This window comes from Micropterus salmoides, unplaced genomic scaffold (assembly GCF_014851395.1).
Source record: "Micropterus salmoides isolate LMB-PRFRI ecotype aquatic unplaced genomic scaffold, ASM1485139v1 Ms_hic_scaffold_3, whole genome shotgun sequence".
Classification (NCBI taxonomy): Eukaryota; Metazoa; Chordata; class Actinopteri; order Centrarchiformes; family Centrarchidae; genus Micropterus; species Micropterus salmoides.
The window spans coordinates 38,354,716-38,379,265 of record NW_024042261.1 but is presented as its reverse complement, the minus strand read 5'-3'; the positions used below and the strand labels follow the sequence as shown (position 1 = coordinate 38,379,265).

The 24,550-nt window shown below is 40.1% G+C and overlaps 4 protein-coding genes across 4 annotated transcripts; 1 reads left to right on the top strand and 3 right to left on the bottom strand.

Moving 5' to 3' along the window:
* Positions 1–1,699: 1,699 nt before the first annotated feature.
* LOC119882502 (olfactory receptor 10A6-like) lies at positions 1,700–2,689 on the bottom strand. The gene has a single exon (XM_038692543.1). It carries the CDS (start codon positions 2,687–2,689, stop codon positions 1,700–1,702), a length of 990 nt encoding a protein of 329 aa, XP_038548471.1.
* A 1,773-nt stretch (positions 2,690–4,462) lies between these two features.
* On the bottom strand, positions 4,463–8,270 carry LOC119882501 (olfactory receptor 49-like). Its single transcript, XM_038692542.1, has 3 exons — positions 7,344–8,270; positions 5,995–6,156; positions 4,463–4,579 (listed from the first exon to the last, which is right to left on the bottom strand). The coding sequence occupies exons 1-3, from the start codon at positions 8,268–8,270 to the stop codon at positions 4,463–4,465; spliced, it is 1,206 nt and encodes a 401-aa protein (XP_038548470.1).
* Positions 8,271–15,067: 6,797 nt separating this feature from the next.
* On the bottom strand, positions 15,068–15,997 carry LOC119882500 (olfactory receptor 10J4-like). The gene has a single exon (XM_038692541.1). The coding sequence runs from the start codon at positions 15,995–15,997 to the stop codon at positions 15,068–15,070; it is 930 nt and encodes a 309-aa protein (XP_038548469.1).
* A 7,480-nt stretch (positions 15,998–23,477) lies between these two features.
* LOC119882498 (olfactory receptor 11A1-like) lies at positions 23,478–24,449 on the top strand. Its single transcript, XM_038692539.1, has one exon. The coding sequence runs from the start codon at positions 23,478–23,480 to the stop codon at positions 24,447–24,449; it is 972 nt and encodes a 323-aa protein (XP_038548467.1).
* Positions 24,450–24,550: the final 101 nt, after the last annotated feature.

Genomic DNA, 24,550 nt, shown 5'->3' with positions numbered 1-24,550 from the left:
CCAGTCACCTCTGACACTGATAAAATGCTCTCTATTTCTGACCCGCTGAGGCACTGGAAAACTTTTCAGAATCTTTGCTGACAGACATGGTCCTTATAAGGCTAGATTAAGTGGCAGCCCTGTGGAGTGTTATAAACTTCAGGCAATAAACAAATATCTGCAACAGCATGATTAGGAAAGCTTAATCAAATTATTATGCGTCATTTTTCTCTGCCTGTAGTAGTTCCAATAAATTATGAAACACTATAGCATCTCTTAGAACTCACCACAGTAACACCGTCCACTTCAAATAAAACAAGTACCTGGTCATATTACTGATAGATCTTGAAACTTTTAATCTCCATTTCTTCTCCTCTGGTCCAGATCATGTTGACCTATCTTCTTGATCTAAGTGCCCCATCGATCTGTCCACATTAGCACATATCTGTAACCAAACCTTTTTAACAGACATGATTCCAGCTTCATGGAAAAGTGCCGACTACTACCCAATATCCAAACTTCCCTTCTTAGCAAGGATCCTAGAATCACTTTTCTATTTACAACTTATTGCCTTTATCGACTCACTGATCTTTCTACAGCCATGGCAGTCTGGATTTCGCCCCGGTCAGAGCACAACAACTGTATCTTCAGTCTCTGATAACATTATCTACTCCCTTTGTGCTGCCCTCTTCATTGATCATAAAATTGCACACCACAAACTATTGTCTATATATTGAAGAGGCCACGCTTCACTGGTTCCACTCTTAATGGAACCAGTGAAGTGAGACCTCAGATGCTTTGAGAAAGCCTGACATAGCCTTGGTATTTAACCCACAAGGTACCTTTCAGCATCTATATTAAGTAACTTCAGTATAACCAAATAAATGTTTTCCTTAACCTAACCAAACTGCATACCAAATATTAAAAAGGCGTCTCATACTGAAATACAGACGCTTTGTCACGCTTTCTCAAAGTGTTGGTATTTGGTGATTACTAGAGGATATTGGTCTTCTTCCAACCATAAAACAATTCACGCCTGTCCTTGACCTCTGAGATACTCTGTAAAGAAGATATGTATTCAAAGTTTGTCTAACCTGAAAGATGTCAGACAGGCATGTCTGTTCCTGACATTTCACACTTATTTCCTGTTTAAAGAGTTTTTCCATATTCAAATTCAGGGTCCAAGGATAGAGTGGTTCTATGTTGGACAGACTATAAAGACTTCTGAGGGAAATTTGTATTGTGGGAATTTGGGCTGCATGAATAAGACTACACTGTTGCAGTGCATTAAATCTGGAACTTTTTGTGTGTTTGTTGTGTAAATTCTCACTCATCAAAGTCATTGTAGTTAATAATAATCTCCTAAAGGTAGGTAGTTCAGTAACATTTTTATAGCCATGGTATAAAATCTCTCAAGGTAAAAAACTCCAATAACGCAACATAATTGCAAGATAATAGTAGGGAGTAATTTGAGTTTAGACAAGTGAATGAAATGAATTTTGACAGAAACAAGAATAAACAAAAGTTGATCACCTTTCATTGACTGCATATAAAATAATACATCAGTTATATATCATCAGACAGACTAAAAGCATCACTTTTATTTTTATTTTATAGAAGTGCAGAAATGAATAACTAATAATAAAGTTTCTCACTTTTGATCAAATCTGCTATTTGAAGAATTTATTACTGTTGACACTAGTGAGCCAAAGGCATATATTTATTGTTTCCTCTGTTCCTCAATAGGAACAAGTCTGGGGGATAATCTGCATTTCCCAACAGAAGTTAAAAGCAGACTTTTACATATGATGCGTATTTTGGACATGTTGAGGCCGTACATTAAAGCGTTGAAGAGCGGTTGGCATGTAAAAAAATACAATGATAAAAATATTCGCATCATGTGAGGTACACTGTTCATGTTAAACCTGCTCTGTAATATTTCAAAGGAAGCCCCAAAAGCAAAGTTGAGCAGAGAAGCAAGGTGAGGAGTGCAGGTACTGACAGCTTTTTGTCTGGTCTGTTTAGAACCAGAAAAACAAACTTTAAGAATCCTCATGTACGTGTAAAAGATTACAGACACCGGAGCAAAGACTATGAGAGAAGCAGCAATGAGTTCATAGACATTATTCACACTGGTGTCATAGCAAGCCAGCTGTATGATGTAATAGTTGTTACAGTATACCTGATTAACAATGTTCCCACACAGCTGTAAAGAAGCAGTTAAGCATGTTGTGACAAGGACAGCAAATAAAGGAGGTAACCATATAACAACAATAAGCATGACAACCTTATTAGATGTCATATGTGCATTATACTGTAGAGGACAGCAGATAGCAAGGTATCTGTCATAAGAAATGACAGCTAAGTTGGTAAATTCTACACTTCCATAAGAATACAAAGAGAAAATCTGCAGGAAACAAAAGGGAGCAGAAACAGTGTGAATGTCAGAGAGAATCTGAACCAGAAGGAATGGAAACAACCCTGTACTACCATACAGCTCATTTACAAACAGGCTGCACAGAAAAAGGTACATAGGTTCATGTAAGCTTCTGTTCATACAGATAACCACAATGAGCAGAAGATTCACACAAACAATTAACATATATAAAGACATAATGAAAATGAAATATAAGTATTTAAAAAGCCCGGTGTCAAAGTAGGCATCAAGTGTAAAATATGAAACCTGTGTGGAGTTTATCATGATCTTCATTTTAGTTGAAAACACAATACCACTGCACATGAAGTAAGTGAGTACAATATAAATGTTACACTTTGTTGAAGAAATAATTTGTGACAATCATCTTCAACTTACCACTCCTTCATTAAAGTCAACATAATGGTTAGAGAAACTACAAACACAATTTATGACACAGTGTGAATGACACTGTGAGTCCCACCTAACTGAACTGTAACTCTGCTCCTGCTTCTTTTAAACCTTTTAAGTCAGTGGACGCCCACAGCAGCAGAATGATGTCATTATCAGAGGATCTACTGCTAGTAAATTTCTGATTGATCTTTGGAAATGTGGATGTTGAGTACTTATTGAATCATTAAACCATATGTCTCTGAAGAATCTCAGTCATCCAGGTCATAGTTATCCAAAGTGGGTTAAAAGACAAGGGAAACTGGACTTCTTGCAAAGGCTTCTTCATTTCTGATTGACTGGCATGAAGTCCAAGCTATTTAACCTCCGTGGGGCCGTTATCAAGGTATTGGATACTGCTTTGTTTGTTAGTGCTCCTGGCTTGTGTGCGTGTTAGGACCTCATAGGAGATGAACTGGCAGGATACATTTTACAGATTTATTAAACAATACTGAAAGGTGAACAAAGTCAGGGATAGTGTCCAACTTAATGGAACTGCAAATAAAGCAACACAAATCCTATAGATAAAGTAAATGTGAAAGTGCACAGACAAACAAAAAGCTAAAATCCAAACGAAAGACAATCTGGTGAAGTAAGGATGGAAATGACAGGCAGAAGACCCTCTGGAGGCCAAGAAGAAGACCGCCAAGGGAAGCGGATACCTTTTGGAGGCCAGACACAAGACTGGAGACCAAAACCAGAGCCAGACAGCTGAAGGACAAAAAGACTGGCTATCGGGCAGCAGAGCAGGAGGCTAGTGACTGGTGCTGCATCACTACAACAGAGGAAGAAGGTCCCTGCATCTCACTAGAGTCAGGAAGTTGTTGGAGCAGCTCGGGGGAACCAGAGGTAATTGCAGTCCTGTGATTGAAGCAGGAGGAGGCTGTAGTATAGCCGAGTCAGGGTCTTGCTGGATCTCCGTAGTGACAGGATATTGCTGTTGCTCAATGGTGAAGCTGCTGTAGTTCTATGGAGTCAGGGGTTTGTTGTAACACAGTTAGGACTGGAAGCTGCTGCAAGTCTGGTTCAGGTGACTGTTGCAGCACAGGAACTAGAGTCATTTTAAGCTCAGCATGTACAAAAATTAGCTGTAGCGCAGCAGGATCAGAAGTCAGCCAGGTCGTCGACTGAACACAAGAAACAGTAGGTGGTCGGGCCACTGACTGGACTGAAGGAGCTGGAGTTTGCCGGGAAAGTCAAAGCTCATGATTTACGTGCAACGACCTGCACGTAACAGTGTGCCATGACCTGAGTGCTCACACTGTACATGTATAAAACAGCTCGTCAGCCGCTGCTGACAGCTCCAGCTATTGACATTTTCAATAAAGATATGTTTGAAAGCTTAGAGGCAGGTAGCAGCTTTTTTGCTAGCAATAATGCTAACATGGCAGAAAACACTAGCTACAATTAACTGTGTGTGCAGTTCTCTACTTTACCCAGGTGCGGTCGAAAAAAAGGCACCGATTGTGGGAAATCCCCTTGTGGCTCTGCTTCAACTGTGCGACAACCTAACGGAGGCCAAGCAAAATATCTTACATGTCTTACTATGATGCCAGGCGGGAAGACCAGCAGCCGAAGCGAGGTGTTATGGTCATGGTTATGGGGGTGGTGTTTCATGGGTTACGAGTAAGAGAAGCCAGCGGTACAACACATTTGCTGGCAAGACCCCAGTCCCAGTTCTCTGGTGAGGGAGGTGTCTGTCAAATTAGCGTTGGGTCCAGAATCCACCAACAACACCTGTGAACAGGGGGAAAGCAGATAAAAGAGAGTTACAGTGGGCATCAGACGAGAGGGACTAGAGACAATAATTCATTGGCTCACCAGGACCATCTCTATTACTAGCGGGCCTAAACTTTTAATGGGCAGCGTGCAATGAAGTGGTTGAGCCAGGAGCAGTGAATGCACTGGCCCTCCCTTAACCTCTTTTCTCTGTCTTCCAGGGTAAGCTGTTGGAACAGTTTGGGTCCATGCTTCTCAGTAGAGTTAAGGTTAGCTTGTAGAGGATGGAAAAATACAACATAAACTCAGAGCCACGCTGGTAATGGGATATCCACAATGTTCACCATTTATTACTAACACATCAACCTTATCAAGTCCGGTTGTACAGTTTCTTAAAACTAAAACTGCTAAGATGGTCTGACAGACCATTGGGGGTTTAATAACTGTAAATGTATTCATGGATAACCCCTTAAGATGAGCCATCTCGTTTTCAAGGGCGTCCAACACAAAACATATAAATGGTTCTACAAACAAAGAAACACAATCACACACAATCAAGTGACAGGAGACATACAGTATCTCACAAAAGTGAGTACACCCCTTAAATTTTTGTAAATATGTGATTATATCTTTTCATGTGACAACACTGAAGAAATGACACTTTGCTACAATGTAAAGTAGTGAGTGTGCAGCTTGTATAACAGTGTAAATTTGCTGTCCCCTCAAAATAACACATCACACAATCATTAATGTCTAAACCACTGGCAACAAAAGTGAATACACCCTAAGTGAAAATATCTGCACAACACTCCCATCACCCACACAAAGTACATCAAAAAGAACAACATAAAAAGAAGTAATGATTATACAGAGAAAACTGATTTTGATACAATGTTGAGGGGACGATAAAAGTGGAGAAAACACACTGGAGCCAATGTTAAGCCAAAATTAAGAGGTAGCCATTTCCATCACTGCTCCATTACATGCAGTAGTGCTGCGTTCTCAAAGGACTCCTAAAGATAAATCTGCAGAGGTTGTTTTAAATGATATTAAGGGTTTGAAGATGAGAGTCTAAAGTATTTTGGTAAACGTCAGCATAATCCAACAAAGGCAATAGTAACTGTGTGACAAGTTACTCGTCGGCATATAAATGTAATTGACAGTCAGAGCAGACTTTGGGAATGTCGTTAATAAAAACTGAGAAAAGGAGTGGTCCTAGAGAAGACCCCAGTGGAACCCCCTCTCAATTAAATAATCGGAGAGACTTCTATTGAATCTGACGCACTACCATCTGTTGTGGGGGTATGAATTAAGCCAAAGTAGACTGGTGCAGCGGTTCCTCCTGGTGCAGGACAATGCCCGGCCTCATGTGGCCAGAGTGTGTAGGCAGTTCCTGGATGATGAAGGCGTTGATGCCATTGACTGGCCCTCACCTTCCTCAGACCTGAATCCAATTGAGAACTTCTGGGACGTTCTTTATCGGTGATTCCAAGGCCAACAGGTAGCAGGAGCTCAGTGATGCCCTGATCCAGGTCTGGGAGGAGATTCCCAAGGAAACTATTTGCTGTCTCATCAGGAGCATGCCCAGATTTTATCTGGAGACATTTAGGGGCTGAACAAATTACTGGGTTACATTATGAGTTACATCATTAATGTCACGCAAGTTGGATCAGCTGTGATTTCAAAAATTTATTTTGATTTTTGGCATGATTTTGAATCCAGCCCTCAGTCTGTTGGTGATTTTGGTTTTCACTGACCGCTGTCACGTCATTTTGTTCTCAACAAATTCTACAAAGCACAGTAAAGATTTTGAACTCTTTTGTTCATCAAGATCTGATGTGTAATTTAAGTGTTCCCTTAATTATTCTGAGCAGTGGGTTTGTATACATATAGAGAGAGCGGGCTAATAAGGTCCTATTTTTGGACTTTTCATAAAAGTTGCTCCGTGTATCATCAGCTTTAAATACAGTATCTCACAAAAGTGAGTACACCCCTCACATTTTTGTAAATATGTGATTATATCAATTCATGTGACAACACGGAAGAAATGACACTTTGCTACTGGAATCCAAAGGAGGTGTACTTGTGGAAAAAATTGTAACCAGACTGGCATAGAGCTAAAATATTATAATCAGTAAAATAGTGTGATAATTGGTTAAAAATTTATTTTTTGAAAATTGTACCCACAGAATTAATAATGGAAATAAGACAATAGTTGTTGATGATATTTGCTGACTTACCCTGACTTGACTGTTTGAGTTCATTAAATCTGGAACTTATGCAGTGTTGTTTGTGTAAAGTCTCACTTCAAAGTCCTAGCAGTTAATAATAATCTGCTACAAGATATTTAAAATCTCTCAAGGTTAAAAAACTTAAAGGAAGCAACATAATAGCAAAAAGACTCAGAGCTTAGGACAAGTGAAATCACTATTATTTATTACTTAATGCATGCTCAATAGACAGCTTTAAATTATTTTCAAAATTTTGCCCAATAACTCGTCTGAGAATGCTGAGGTTTTCAGATTTTAGGTCATGAGACTTTGCTTATGTAAAAATTAAACAAGAATAAACAAAAGTAGATCACTTTTCATTGACTGAAATAATATAATGCATCAGACAGACCAAAATCATCATCCTTTTTATTTTGTAAAACTTGCATGATAAAGTTCTTACCTTTTGATACAATACGTTAGCTGAAGAAAATATAACTGTTGACACTAGTGAGACAAAGGCATACATTTATTGTTTCTTCTTGTTACTCAGGTGAACAAATCGATCCAACAGAACTTAAAAGCAGACTTTTGCATTTGATGCGTATTTTGGACATGTTGAGGCCGTACATTAAAGGGTTGAAGAGCGGTTGGCATGTAAAAAAATACAATGATAAAAATATTCGCATCATGTGAGGTACACTGTTCATGTTAAACCTGCTCTGGAATATTAGAAAACAAGACCCAAATGAAAAGTTGAGCAGAGAAGCAAGGTGAGGAGTGCAGGTACTGACAGCTTTTTGTCTGGTCTGTTTAGAACCAGAAAAACAAACTTTAAGAATCCTCATGTACGTGTAAAAGATTACAGACATCGGAGCAAAGACGGTGAGAGAAGCAGCAATGAGTTCATAGACATTATTCACACTGGTGTCATAGCAAGCCAGTTTTATGACAGTGTAGTTGTCACAGTAGACTTGATTAATGATGTTCCCACACAGCTGTAAAGAGGCACTCAAGCATGTTGTGACAAAAACAGCAAAAAAAGGAGGTAACCATATAACAACAATAAGCATGACAACCTTATGAGATGTCATATGTGCATTATACTGTAGAGGACAGCAGATAGCAAGGTATCTGTCATAAGAAATGACAGCTAAGTTGGTAAATTCTACGCCTCCATATATATACACACAGAAAATCTGCAGGAAACAAAAGGGAGCAGAAACAGTGTGAATGTCAGAGAGAATCTGAAGCAGAAGGAATGGAAACAACCCTGTACTACCATACAGCTCATTTACAAACAGGCTGCACAGAAAAAGGTACATAGGTTCATGTAAGCTTCTGTTCATACAGATAACCACAATGAGCAAAAGATTCACACAAAGAATTAACATATATAAAGACATAATGAAAATGAAATATAAGTATTTAAAAAGCCCGGTGTTAAAGTAGGCATCAAGTGCAAAATATGAAACCTGTGTGGAGTTTATCATGATCATCATTTTGTTTGAAAACACAATAACACTGCACAGGAAGAAATCAAGTACAATTATTAATTAAGTACAATTATTTCAAGTCAACGTAACGAAACTACAAACACACTGTGGACACTGTGAATCCCACCTAACTGAACTGTAACTCTGCTCAAGCTTCTTTTAAACCTTTCAAGTCAGTGGACGCCCACAGCAGCAGAATGATGTTGGACACATGGATGTAAATTGCAACTTTACTGTTTGTCAAAGGCACACAACCATGGGGCGGGACTTGTAGTTTTCATCTATTAATTTAATTCACAAATTTAACAAACAATGCAACTGTATTCATTAGTTAGCATAATAATTCACATAATTCTGATCCAACCCATAACCTGTGCATACCACTCTTGTGTAACCTCAATCCGGCTCCTCCTATAATTAATTTCATACTTGTTACCTATTTTTACATCCACAAGCTCTCTAACTTCCAAAGTCTTGCCTAGTTTATTGTTTTGTTCTCAAGAATAAACCCTTTTTTCTCCACACCTTCACCGAGTCTGCGCTTGCACCTGAGTCCAACCACCACCCAACCATAACATATAGATAGATAGATAGATAGATAGATAGATAGATAGATAGACAGATAGATAGATAGATAGATAGATAGACACATAGATACATAGATAGATAGGGAAATTCAAATATCCAGTAGTATACAAAACATACATGCATTAAACTTATAATAAAATAGAATTAAAATTAAAATAAATTATAACACAGTGCAAAAACAGTAAACAGTGCTAAATGGAGTGTAGATGGAGTTAGAAATTGTTCTTTTGTTTGCGTTGTCCAGTATGGCCAGCAGTTTGTCCAGGGTCCTTCTTTCTGTCACTGTCACTGGATGGGACATAATCACAAATTTGATCATTGAAATTTGACCTAGGGTGCTCTGTAACAACATACACTTATGAACATCCTTATGTTCAAACATGGTGTTTGTTATAGATAATCCATGACTAGCACAGAAGTGTAAATAAAAAGACCACTTGGGTTTGGATCATGGAGGCTGTTCCTCCCAATCACGCCTCTCTAGGTGTGTCCATCATTTCCCATGTGTGTGTTGAAGTCTCCCAACAGAACTATGGAGGACCCTCCTGGAGCCTCATACAGGACTCCATTCAGCATCTCCAGGGAGGCTGAATACTCCTAACTGCTGTACGGTGCATATGCAGAAACAGCAGTGAGAGTCCCCCACACATAACCTATAGGCATAGGGAGGCAACCTTCTCGTCCACCGGGGTAAACTCCAACGTAGTGGTGCCCACACCCACCTGGCGTGTCATACCATGGACAACAGTAGAATACAGTCCATCCCCTGTGAGACTGTGCATAGTGGCAGCAAAAGCAGTCATGAGAAGTAAAAATAATCTCCTATTCATCACATACACAAAAAAGAGAGATCTCGTAAATTAGAGCTAGAACAAAAAATAAAAATATTAGAAACTGCCCTTGCTGCCTCCCCACAGGAGCACATGCTGAATGATCAGAGAAAATTAAAACTTGAATTAAATGAAATTATTGATAAAAAGACCCAATTTCAGTTGCAAAGACTATGCTTGGAGAACTTTGAACATAAATCCAGCAGATTCTTAGCCAACCAATTGAAATTGAATAAAACAGTTTCCTCCTTAAAGGACTCAGCTGAGAATATGACTCATAACCCAGAAGAAATCAACAATGCATTCACAGATTTTTATAAAAACTTATATACATCACAAATTGATCCATCTAGCTCTTACATCGATGTATTTCTGAACAATATAGATTTGCCAAGGTTAGATGATGAACAGATCAGGGCTCTGGATTCACCTGTTTCAATGGCTGAACTCCATGAAGCTCTCTTACATATGCCGAATAATAAAGCCCCTGGGCCAGATGGTTTTCCGACTGAATTCTATAAGGCATTCTGGGAAATACTTGCGCCCACATTCTATAGATTGGTAATGCAAATTAGCATGTTGTCTCCAACAATGAACTCTGCTAATATCAGCCTACTCTTTAAACCAGAAAAAGATCCTACACTCCGCCCAGTTATCGCCCAATATCACTTCTTAAAGATCTTAAAATCATCTTCAAAACCCTAGCAAGAAGACTAGAGAAGGTCACTCCTGGTATAATACACCCCGACCAAACAGGATTTATTAAGAGCAGGCACTACCGGGTGGCTGTGGCTTAGGAGGTGGAGCGGGTTGGCCATTAATCAGAAGGCTGGCAGTTCAATCCATGGCCCCCCCCCCTTGTTGTATGTCGAAGTGTCGGCAAGATACTGAATGCAGATGTAGTGTAAAAGCGCTTTGAGTGGTCGAAAAGACTAGAAAGGCGCTTTTTTTACTCCACCAACAATACACGCAGGGTACTTAATGTAATAGACAATGCCACTATTCATAATAATTCATAATTCATATTCTGAAAACTACAGTTGTTTCTTTAGAGAAGAGAAAGCATTGGACAGAGTAAATTGGAAATTTATATTCGCTACTTTACATAAATTTGGAATTGGAACTCTTTCATAGATTGGATTAAAATCTTATATAGCTCTACAACGATCATATTTCTCCAAGCTTTATTCTTCAGACGGGTACCACGCAGGGTTGCCCACTCTCTCACTCGCTATTTGCCATTTTTATAGAACTGATAGCAGCTGCTGTCAGACAATATAAAAATATTAAAGGAATTCAAACAGAAAATGTACACCATAAGATAAGCCTTTATGCAGATGATGTATTACTCTTCCAATTCAAACTAATAGCTGCATAATGACGAGACATCAAACTACTCATATTCTTTAATTATAATAAAAATATCCTGCTCAGAACTGCCGCTAAACTGCTGCATAACATCATCCTATTATTGTGACAGATGTTTAGCGAAGTTTGCGGTGTTGCCAAAGTCTGTCTTTGAGTTGAGTTTATAATTTAAGGGGAAAATTCAAATACAGAACAAAAAGTACACAGACAATATGTAAATGCATTAATATTTATAGGATCTTGGTTATAATGGTGATATTGCCTTTTGAAATTTAGATTTTATTCTAGGCAAGAAAGGAAATTGTATCTTGACCTAAATCTGGTCCTTTGCCATACTTGCAAGGCCTTTCCTGAAGCCAGTGATTTTTTTGATCTGCTTGAGAACCTCTACTCTTTTTACAGTGTGTCTATAGTCAACCATGACCAGTTTGCTGCCATTCAGAAAGAGCTCCACATTGAGCAGGGAGAGCTTGCACAAATATCAAACACCCGATGGTCATGTCAGTTGCGCTCTGTCAATGCACTCCAGCAGAATTTTCCTGCCGTCATGAAATCCCTCTACATGATCAAAACACCAACAGCACTGGGTCTGCTTTCAAAAATATCTAAACTCCCTGTGGTCTACCTGTTGGTTGTGTTCAAAAAGTTGCTTGGCATCACTGAAGGGTTTCAAAAGGTTCTTCAGAAAGAAACCATCAACTTGGCACAGGCAGTGCACTACAAAAATTCTGTCCATGACACCCTGGTCACCCATCAAACTGCACAAGTGGCTGAAGACATCTATGCCATGACAAAGGCAACATGTGATGAGAATCCAACAAAGGTTAAAGTCAAGGGCAAATGGACTTGGTTGAAGATACTGGACGTTTGACGTTTCGTCCCTCATCCAAAGGACTTCTTCAGTTCTGACTGACTGGCAGGGAAACTCAGCTATTTAACCTCAGTGGGGTCGTTGGCCCGGGTCATCGATACCGCTGGTTCGTTAGTGTTCCTGGTTGCTGTGACGACAGTCGTTACAGTCGTTAAGACTACCTGTGGCCAAGACTGAACGACCATCGTTGGTATCTTCACCTGAGGCCAATAGGTTACGTTTGTTGAGTTTCCTGGGAAGTGATGAAAGGACAGCATTGTAAGTGGGGGATAAGTGGTGACTGTAGACCCCCTCCCCTGTTCAATGACGCCTTCTCAACCCTGGTGTAGATGGCTTCCATGACACCTCTTTCAAACCATCCATCTTCTCTGTCTAAAAAATGCACCTGGTGGTCCTCAAACGAGTGTCCTCTGTCCTTCAGATGTAAGTAGACTGCAGAGTCTTGACCTGAGGAGTTGGCCCTTCTGTGTTGAGCCATGTGTTTGTGTAGTGGTTGTTTAGTCTCCCCAATATACAGGTCTGTGCATTCCTCATTGCATTGGACCGTATACACTAGATTGCTTTTCTTGTGTTTGGGTGTGCAGTCTTTGGGGTGTACTAGCATCTGTCTTAGTGTGTTCTTGGGTTTAAAAAACACAGGGATGTTATGTTTGTTGAAAATCCTCCTGAGTGTCTCTGATACTCCAGACACGTATGGAATCACAATGTTGTTGCGTTTGACCTTCTTTTCCTCCTCCCCTGTAGTTTTGTTCTTCTTGGATCTTGTGGCTGTTTTCACAAAGGTCCATTTAGGGTATCCACAGGCTGTAAGTGCCCTTCAGGTGGTTCTGTTCCTTCTCTCTGGCTTGGGTGCTTGTTGGTATGTTTTCCGCTCTGTGGTGCAGTGTTCTCATGACCCCTAGCTTGTGCTCCAGTGGGTGGTGTGAATCGAAGAGTAGGTATTGGTCTGTGTGTGGGGGTTTTCTGTAAACACCAATCTGCACCTGACCAGACCTGCTCAGTAATTCAGAACATCTCTATCAGAGGCTTTTCTATCCTTGCATTGATCGGACGACATATGAGCTGGGAAATCATTTTTTTCCAGTGTTGGGAAAGAGGTCATGATTGGCATTCAAGCATGTCACCCAGCCTCTGAAACCTTCCTGTGCATGCAGTCTCTAGAGAAACTTGCCTCACATTACAACATCCAACTAGTCCCAGAAGAGGTCTTGGTGGCTAAAAGCTTTTTGAGCAGGAAAGGGCCAGAAGCCATCCCAGACATTCTGAGTGTGTTCAAGATCCTTGATCCCATGATGTTCCCATCGTTGAAGGTGATCTTACAAGTGGCCATTACCAGTCCAGTCAGTAGCTGCAGCTGTGAGAGATCGATTAGTGCTCTTTGCCGACTACATACTTGGTTGAGGCACACCATGGACCAGCAGAGAATCAATGATCTGGCAGTGTTGTCCATTGAGAGAGACTTGATTGGAGGCCTTGATGATGACAAAGTGATTGACACATTCGCCCAACTGAAATCAAGACGCCACACCCTTATGCTTCCTCCCCAGAAAAAATAGAAGTGCCCCCCCCCAACACACACACATCCTGAGGAATGGACGCTCCCTGAAACCAATGCTGGACACAGTGCCCCTCTCCCCTGATGAATGGATGCTGGACACAGTGTGTGTGTATGGATAGATAGATAGATATAGATAGATAAATATCTATATAGACAGCATATATAGTTTTAAATGTTTTAATATGTTATTTAATATAAATAAAGCATTATGTCTTTTTACCTATAATTTAAAATAGTACAAAAAATGCACCTGAATGCAGGAAATGAAGTTTAACACCCAAATTTTCCTGGGGGAGGACCCCCAAACCCCCCTTCTATATTATTAATGCTTATTATTATGTTCCAATGAGTAGAACAAGTAGCTACCAAAAGTGGGGGTGGGTGGCTTGGCTAAGCCCCCAATGTATCAACACCCTAGTAACATCATTGCCTATATCACTCATGGGAAGAGTCTCCACTATAAAATTGATGGTCCTACCTAAAATCAATTACCTGTTTTCAGTGTTACCCACAAAACCCTCTGCTGTCACTGGACTCAAACATCTCTAAATTTTTGTCTTCTTCTCAAATCACAAGACGCTCTCTCAACACACGTCTTGCTAGTGTTGCATCTTGCACGATCCAGAGAACAAAATTGCTGTTGCTTTTTATTCCCGTAGACCTTAAAGAAGGTTTTTACGCGCCAACATCTGGAACATTAACACATAGCATCATAGTGTGAAAACCCAGGTGTCATGTTTACATTATTGATGATTGGAACTGGATCCAGTGAATGTCTGTAACTACTGCAGAGTCATTTGACCCATAAATGAATTCTGAGTAAAGCCAAATCAACCCATTCACACAGAAGACAAAGGGCAGATTTTAGTGGGTGTGAGTGGGTGTTATATGCAATCTATTTTTCCTGGAAGACGACAGACAGACATTCTTTTCCCTGACATTTCACACTTTTTAATATTAAATAGAATTGGTCCATATTCAAATTCAGGGTCTAAGGATAGCGTGGTTGTTGGAAAGACTGGAAAGTCCTCTGAGGGAAAATTGTAATTTCAGATTTTGGGTTATATAAATAAAACTGACATAACATGACTTAACAGTTGCTGTGTATTCAATCTGGAACTTATTCTGTATTTTTTGTGTACAGATTCACTCTTCAAAGTCCAAGCAGTTAATAATAAACTGCTAAATGTAGGCATTTCACCAACACTTACATAGCCATGGTATAAAATCTCTCAATGTGAAAAAATTCAAATGAAGTAACATAATCGCAAAAGACTCAAAGTTTAGAGTAGGAAAATTCACTTTATTGTAATTACTTAATTTATATTCAATACACAATTTCAAATGACTTTCAAATTTTCAACTAATAAATTCAGAGAATGTTGCAGTTGAAGGGAGGCAGTCAATCGCATCAATTCATTTTTGACAGACAGACCAAAATCAACCCTTTGTTTAATTTTGTCAAACTTGCATAAAGTTCCTACATTTCAATACAATATATTAATTGAAGAAATGATTACTGTTGACATTGGGGAGCCAAAGTCATTCATTTATTGGTATCTCTTGTTAGTGAAGATGAACAAATCTATCTAACAGAACATAAAATCAGACTTTTGCATATAATGCGTATTTTGGACATATTGAGGCCGTACATTAAAGGGTTGAAGAGCGGTTGGCATGTAAAAAAATACAATGATAAAAATATTCGCATCATGTTAGGTACACTGTTCATGTTAAACCTGCTCTGCAATATTAGAAAGCAAGAGCCAAAAGAAAAGTTGAGCAGAGAAGCAAGGTGAGGAGTGCAGGTACTGACAGCTTTTTGTCTGGTCTGTTTAGAACCAGAAAAACAAACTTTAAGAATCCTCATGTACGTGTAAAAGATTACAGACATCGGAGCAAAGACTATGAGAGAAAAAGCAATGAGTTCATAGACATTATTCACACTGGTGTCATAGCAAGCCAGTTTTATGATAGAGTAGTTGTCACAGTAGACTTGATTAATGATGTTCCCACACAGCTGTAAAGAGGAACTGAAGGATATTGTGACAAAAACACCAAATAAAGGAGGTAACCATATAACAGCAATAAGCATGACAACCTTATTAGATGTCATATGTGCATTATACTGTAGAGGACAGCAGATAGCAAGGTATCTGTCATAAGAAATGACAGCTAAGTTGGTAAATTCTACGCCTCCATATGTATACACACAGAAAATCTGCAGGAAACAAAAGGGAGCAGAAACAGTGTGAATGTCAGAGAGAATCTGAAGCAGAAGGAATGGAAACAACCCTGTACTACCATACAGCTCATTTACAAACAGGCTGCACAGAAAAAGGTACATAGGTTCATGTAAGCTTCTGTTCATACAGATAACCACAATGAGCAAAAGATTCACACAAAGAATTAACATATATAAAGACAAAATAAAAATGAAATATAAGTATTTAAAATGCCCGGTGTCAAAGTAGGCATCAAGTGCAAAATAAGAAACCTGTGTAGAGTTTATCATGGTTATTCTTTTGGTTCAAATCACAATAACTCTGCACAGGATGAAAGTGGGTACATTACTCTTTGTGGAAGAAATTGAAACAAGCATCTCCAACTTACCACTCCTTAATTTAAGTCAACATAATGGTTAGAGACACTAAAAACAGAATGGATGACATTGTGAAAATGACACCGTGAGTCCCACCTAACAGAACTGTAACTCTGCTTCTGCTTCTTTTAAACCTTTCAAGTCAGTGGACGCCCACAGCAGCAGACTGATGTCAGCATTAAGGGAATCACTTATTTTTAACTGATGCCTGGAGAAAGAGGGGATGTCATGTAATGATTGAATCGTTAGACTATATAGTGTGAATATTCTCAGCCATCCAGGACTCATTATCCAAGGGCTGGATTTGGTTGAAGATTCTGTAAGATGTTTCACCCTCATCTTGTGTTCAGTCTGAGTGGCAGGGAGTTCTAGCTTTTTAAGCTATGTGGGGTCGTTATCAAGTTAATGATTCCACTTGGTTCGTTAGTGCTCCTGGCCGTTAACGTTGATGGAGACACCTGAGGCCAAGACTAGACCTACTGTGGAAGGGATAAAAGTACTGCATTGTATGTGGGGGATAAGCAGTGTTGCAGGCCTCCTCCCCCGAGATGGTTTCTCTACTTTATTGTAGATGACAATATTATAGACATCCCAGCAAAGACTATGACAGAAGCAGCAATGAGTTCATAGCCGTTATTAATTTGTTGTTTATTTGCCGTTTTTGTCACATGCCTGACTCTCTCTTCACAGCTGTGTGGGAACATCATTAATAAAGTCTACTGTGAGAACTACACCATTCTAAAACTGGCTTGCAATGACACCAGTGTAAATAATGCCCATGAACTCGTTGCTTTTTCTCTCTCCAATATCTGTATTCTTTGTGCTTACATGAAGATTCTTAAAGTTTGTTTTTCTGGTTCTAAACAGACCAGACAAAAAGCTGTTCAACTTTCCTTTTGGGCTTGCTTTGAAATGATACAGAGCAGGTCATAGACAGTGTACCTAATATGATGCGAATATTTTTATCATTGTATTTTTTACATGCCAACTGCTCTTCAACCCTTTTATGTACAGCCTCAACATGTCCAAAATACGCATTATATGCAAAAGTCTGCTTTTACGTTCTGTAAGAATAAATATGGCTTGCTAATGTCAACAGAAATAATTTCTCCAGTTAACAGATTGTATCATCAGGTAGGGATTTTGTCATGCAAGTTTTATAAAAAGAAAGGAAAAGTCCAGCCCAAAGGGAGTTCCCATCTCCCACAGAAAACTCTGCTCTTAACTGCTTGAAAACAGCTGGTTTGTGGTCCAGCTGTTTCCCTTTCATTACTGTGATGTCACAGGGATGGAAGCAAAATGCGTCTCAAAAAACGCTCGTCAAGCGGCTACTCCGACACGCTCTCAAAAACACCGGTGGAAAAAGAGTGAGCTGCAGCACACAGCTCTCCTCTCCCTTCCAAACACTAGCTACCCTCCAGGCAGTCAGTGGACATAAAGTTGTTCCTGTGATGTAGAGACAGAGCTCAGTTAAAACTTTATGGATGAAAGATACTTTTGTTACAGATTAATAACTCACCACTCTGAAACTCTCGCTCCAGTCCATGTTGCCAAGCTGGTTGGCAACACGTACGGCTGAACACGAGCTGTTTACTGGCTTCTCGCTGACCCGCCCTTCTCTGCTTCTGATTGGCTAGTAGTCCTTAACTAGGAACTGCGCATGCGCAACTCCCAACAAAGATCATTTAGAGACAAGATGTATCACTCCATACCTAAAACGAAGCCTTCAACACAGGGTGAAAAGAGGAGCTGTAGCAATGTATGAAAAAAATGTGGTGTTTTTTTGAAAATGAAACCATGTAAACCTGTTCTGGTACAACCCAGAAATAGGATTTTGAACCTGAAAATGAGCAGAATACCACCTCTTTAAGCTTCTATAGGGGGAAAAAGACACTAAAATATCAAACCTCAGCATTCGCAGACAAGAATTTATCAGGTAATATTTAGAAAGCCATTTAAAATCTAGTCTAGTCTATTGAGCTTTAATGAAAGTAATAAATAATAATAAAGGGAATTGTTCTAAACTTTGAGTCTTTTTGTGATTATGTTGCTTTATCTTTTTTTTACTATGGCTATACAAATGTTACTGAACTGCCTACCTTTTGCAGATTGTTACAAACTACTAGCACTTTGATGAGTGAGACTCTTCACAACAAGTACAGAATAAGTTACAGATTGAATACACTGCAACAGTGAAGTCAGGTTAAATCAGTTTTATTCATATGGCCCAAAATCACAAATTTTCCCCAGAGGTCTTCACAGTCTGTCCAACATACAACCACTCTTTCCTGACACCCTGAATTTGAATTTGAAAATTCTCTCTTTAACAAGATAATAGTTCACATCTGTTTTCTTCCAGGGCAGACAGATATTGAACATGTATCTTCTACAGAGTAGACAGCTGGACTGCTCAGTACAAATTAAGTAGTGTTAGTAAGTTACTGAGAAATTGTAATTGTAATTGTAACTCTTTTATACTGTACAAAAAACCCAGTAACACCCACTAACATCTGTCCTTTATTTACTTTGTTTATTTTGTGTGAAAAGCTATAATCGGCATTAACTGGCCTTCACTCCTGGGTCAAATGACCAAGCAGGAGTCACAGGTATTCATCGGCTCCAATCGGCAGTGATGTAAACATGACACCCACCTGGACGCGTTAATTTTGCCCCTTTTTCTGGCGTGATGCTATGATGGACTGTAAAGTTTCGGACATCTGCGCACAAATACCTATAGTAATTAGCCAAGAACTTTATTTATTGTTCTTTACAGTCTATGATGTCTAGATGTGTGGATTGGCCATTCCATGAACTTTGCCAAAATATATTTTGCAACTCTACCCCAGCCGACCCTTTTAGGCTCTCTAGTTCTTTAGCAACTAGCTCCATAACAGTGTCCTCGGCGTCTTCATTTTCTCCCAGCCTGGCTGTGGAGGAAGTTCGCGAAATAGAACTGGACACAAAGGCGAAGCAGGAGTGGATGATACGAAGGTTCTGCAAGCAGATGAAGGCAGAGGGTCTGATCGAGGCTGCACCAGAGGAAGAGTGGAAGGTGGAGCAAAGAACACCAGGACACAACCTTAACAATCAACTTTTGTTTATTTTAGATAAAGGTACGAAGGCCTGTTTCTGTGTCGAGGTCACAGATGTGGTTACAATGAGTAAAGTGTAACCAGAGTGAGCTAGCAAGCTAATTTTAGTATTTATTGTTATTTTTATTTGGCTATGATTATCATCATCAATCTCTGTAGCGAAGGGTGAAAGCAGTCACCCTACCCGGATTCGAACCCGGTCTACAGGGTACTAAACATGCAATATGACCGCAGCGCCAAAGAGCTAGGCTCCTTGGTATGGTAGTCGAAGCACGTTCTCAACTGTAGTGACAGTACACACTGCCTTCTCCTTGGGGAAGCGAACTCATGTGCTTCACACACACATCCGCCAACCATCCTTCTCCCATCCCAGGGTGTCCCACATACGGTCACTTGGCACGCCTCTGATGACCACACGGCAAGCCATCCCACTTCTGACACCATTTGTAGCGAAGGGCGAAAGCAGTCACCCTACCCAGATTCAAACCTGGGTCTACAGAGTACTAAACATACAACATGACCGCAACGCCAAAGAGCCAGGCTTCATGGTATGGTAGTCAAAGTGCATTCTCAACCGTAGTGACGGTATACCGTCACAGGCTCCCTACATATAAGCCCTGGCCTTTAACTCTATTTAAGATCATCAGTTATCTCTCATGGTGCAGAGTTAAAGCTAAAACTTACTAGTGAGTGAGACATGGAGAGATGTCAGAGCAAGAAGGTTGCCACTCAGTGCGGCCCCCCGAGCAGTTAGGTGTCAGTGCCCTGGAGGTGAACTGGCACCTCTCCAGCTACCAGTCCACACTCACACTTCAAACCGGCAACCCTCCGGTTCTAAGCCTTAAGGACTGAGCTACTTCCACCCCAAAGCAGTTTTCTAGGTACACAAATGGATGACAAATAGATTTTCACTGAAACTACTGATTGCATCTGTAAAAAAGAGAGAAGGAGAAGAAAGACAGAGAAGGAAGGAAAACTGAAGGACCCCCTCCATATTGAGTTTGAACTGCTCCCTTCAGCACGACGATACAGAGTACCTCTGGCAAACAAAAATATCTCTAAGCGATATTTTATAGTTAGTGCAATAAATTTTGATTCTATCGTGTGAGCCTGCTGTAGACGGGACAGAGAGACAGTATAGGATGGTAATGTAAATTAGGGGTACTTGTATGTTGCCTCCAACAATTAACTCTGCTAATATCAGTCTGCTCCTTAAACCAGACAAAGATCCCACACTCCGGTCCAGTTATTGCCTAATATCACTTATTATTTATTAACCTATCATAATCTGAAAACTACAGTTGTTTCTTTAGATGCATAGAAAGCATTTGACAGAGTAAATTGAAAATTTCTATTCGCTACTTATAAATTTGGATTTGGAAACTCTTTCATAGATTGAATTAAAATCTTATACAGTTCTTTAAGAGCGTCTGTCAGGACAAACGATCATACTTCTTCAAGCTTTAGTCCAGGACCAACCAGGCAGGGTTGCCCACTCTCTCCCTCGCTATTCGCCATTTTTATAGAACCACTAGCAGCTGCTATCAGAAAAAAACAATATTAAAGGAATTCAAACAGAAAATGTGCACCACAAGATAAGCCTTTATGCAGATGATGTATTACTCTTTTTCCTAAACTCACAAACTTCTCTTTCTGAGACAATCACACTTATAGATACATTCTCATCCATCTCAGACTACTCCATTACCTGGAGTAAATCCATAGTTTTACCTGTAATATGTGATTTCCAGACTATGTCTACCACACCGCTAAAGTCTGGGAATATTAAATATCTGGGTGTCAGTATTTCCTCGGCCGGTTGTCGGACTCCTCTGGAGACTAAAGTATAAAGTTAGTTTTCGGGATGTACAGTGTGGGTGCGGGGCAGGGCTGTGCTTCGGTTTATTCTGGGCTTGTGCCTGGAATTCTCAGCCCTTGACAGGTGGGTAGGTTGGTGGCTGCTGGTTTGGCTGGCGTTGCAAACCAGCCTGGGGGCTTGCTGTGTATGGGGGATCCTGTCTAGCGTGGGCTTCTTCATTTTTCCGGTGGTTGGGGGGACCGCAGACTTTTACCCAGCTGTCCACGGGGTTTTATTGGTTTTATTGGTTTAGTGGCCTGCACGGCACGTTAGCTGCCAGGATGGACTTGCTGCTGGTGTTTTTCTCCACTGGCTTTTGGTGTCGTGTGCTGCCCCTTGCTCTCGTTTGCTTGAACTCGTGCGTGGGAAACGCATGGAGGCTGCTGGGCATTGGTTGGCGCCATGCTCGCGCAGTGTGCGGGTTGGGCTCATCACTTGTGTATTGATGTTGATGATTGCGTGCCGTTTTGGTTGTTCGCTCCGTGGCAGTGGGGTGCTGGGTGGGGGGGAACTCACAAACTTCTTGGATGGATGGTCGTTTTTTTGGGCGGCTCTTGGTTGGGGTGCGTGATTTTGATTTTTGATTTTCTTATTTGTACTTTTTTTCTCCCACCCCTATTGGCTACTGGGGTTCTTGCCTGCCTGTTGCTGGGGTCGGTGCTGCATGGTTGTGGTGTCCCACTCTCACTAACAACTACGTTCTTTAACAGGCTTATGCGCACACACGTACACACACACACACACACACACACACACAGTTTCACACATAGACACAAACAAATTTAGGTTGTCCCTGGTAGACTTATTCTTGATGCTTTTCTTTCAGTTAAAGGACGAAGGAGTATATTAATACTCTCTTGTTAAAGTAAAATCTGTCTGGCACAATATGGTATTCAGCTCACCATACTCAAAAAAATAGGAACATGATGACACAATACCGCGAACTCCATAGAAGGGGGTTCCCACGATTATGTAAATAAAAATGGCTCACTCTAAGGTGATAAAAGCCTAATGGTTCATTATGTAATGTCTTTATACACCACTGAAAAAAGTGTGGATATTATATTGCATTTCTGTCAGTAGATCCTCAGAAATACTCACTGAACTTTTAAACACTTATCCAGTTAAAGCAAAGAGAGTCAATGCAGAATTTCCACTCACCATTTATCTTCCTCATTAGGACGACAGATGAGGCCCAGGGAGTGCAGCGCTCCTCAATTACCTAATCAGCTAGAAGAGCCACTACCTGCTGGTCTATCTCTGCTCTCTTTTGTGGTGAGGTTTGGTATGCTTGTGGTCGCAAGGGAGGATGATCACCGGTTTTGATCTGATGTCTGACAAGTGTGCATTTGTCAGGTAGCCCTTTTAAAGTACAACATATTGCTTTGTGTTCCGCCAGTAACGCAGCCAATTTTGCCTTCTTATGCAGTCCAGAAAATGTCTTTGTTCTAACACTTCCTGAAATTTCTCCTTTATGGAAGTATAGTCAGCTTGAACATGCACTGGCAGGCTACCCTACAAGAGAAAAGCAGCCTTGGTCAATCACCTTGGCAAAATCCTATTCAGTTCATTATCGTAGTCACCTCTAATGCCACCCACCAACGCCTTCACAGCTACTTCATATTGCCTGGCTCACCAGGGAGAGCGTTGTTTTTCCTCTCATGCAAAGGGTGACAGCAGTCACATCGTCGTTGCTTGCAGGGGGTCCTCATCCTACTTACACATTCAACCATTTGCTTTTATGTATTTATATTTTGTCTACCCTCTCTCACTACATGGGTGAGGAGAAACCGCAGCATGACTTGTGCTAGCTGAACACGGTCCAAAGTTAAGCTATGCCGGTGTTAACAGTGGCTAATGTGAGCTAACTAAGTCAAATGCAACAACTCAATCTTTTGACGTCAAAGATCCACATCCCACCGCTGCCACCAATGGAACCTAGGGTTATCAGTTGTGCCTGAAGTTAGGTCATAATAAAAACACAGAGACTCCCTTGTCCATGTTACCAGAACAGATTTAATAATACAAACCCCTAAACTGTGTAGGTAATTAAAATAGGATAATAAGCTTTTTTGCCAGAAGGCAACTTAATAAAATAGCATACAATTACATAACATCCACTCTTTATCCAGGCATCAATTAATCAAATGAAATTTAGTAAAAGTGGTTCATTTGATAATGACATCACTCTGCTGCTGTGGGCGTCCACTGACTTGAAAGGTTTAAAAGAAGCAGGACCAGAGTTACAGTTCAGTTAGGTGGGATTCACAGTGTCATTCACAGTGTCATGAATTCAGTTTGTAGTGTCTCTAACTGTTAAGTTGACTTTAATGAAAGAGTGGTAAGTTGGAGATGCTTTTCACAAACTATTTCTTCAACAAAGTGTAACAGTATTGTACTTGATTTCTTCCTGTGCAGTGTTATTGTGTTTTCAAAGAAAATGATGATCATGATAAACTCTACTCAGGTTTCATATTTTGCACTCGATGCCTACTTTGACACCGGGCTTTTTAAATACTTATATTTCATTTTCATTTTGTCTTTATATATGTCAATTCTTTGTGTGAATCTTTTGCTCATTGTGGTTATCTGTATGAACAGAAGCTTACATGAACCTATGTACCTTTTTCTGTGCAGCCTGTTTGTAAATGAGCTGTATGGTAGTACAGGGTTGTTTCCATTCCTTCTGCTTCAGATTCTCTCTGACATTCACACTGTTTCTGTTCCCTTTTGTTTCCTGCAGATTTTATGTGTGTATTCTTATGGAAGTGTACAATTTACCAACTTAGCTGTCATTTCTTATGACAGATACCTTGCTATCTGCTGTCCTCTACAGTATAATGCACATATGACATCAAATAAGGTTGTCATGCTTATTGTTGTTATATGGTTACCTCCTTTTTTTGCTGTTTTTGTCACAATATGCTTGAGTGCTTCTTTACAGCTGTGTGGGAACATCATTAATCAAGTCTACTGTGATAACTACTCTATCATAAAACTGGCTTGCTATGACACCAGTGTGAATAATGTCTATGAACTCATTGCTTTTTCTCTCACAGTCTGCGCTCCGATGTCTGTAATATTTTACACGTACATGAGGATTCTTAAAGTGTGTTTTTCTGGTTCTAAACAGACCAGACAAAAAGCTGTCAGTACCTGCACTCCTCACCTTGCTTCTCTGCTCAACTTTTCTTTTGGCTCTTGCTTTCTAATATTGCAGAGCAGGTTTAACATGAACAGTGTGCCGAATATGATGCGAATATTTTTATCATTGTATTTTTTTACATGCCAACCGCTCTTCAACCCTTTAATGTACGGCCTCAACATGTCCAAAATACGCATTATATGTAAATGTCTGCTTTTAAGGTCTGTTGAGAAGTGCAGATCATCCCATAGATTTGTTCACAGTGACTAAGAAGAGAAAACATTAAAATGTATGCCTTTGGCTCACTCGTGTCAACAGTAACAATTTCTTCAGTTAACATATTTTATCAAAAGGTAAAATAAAAAGGAACT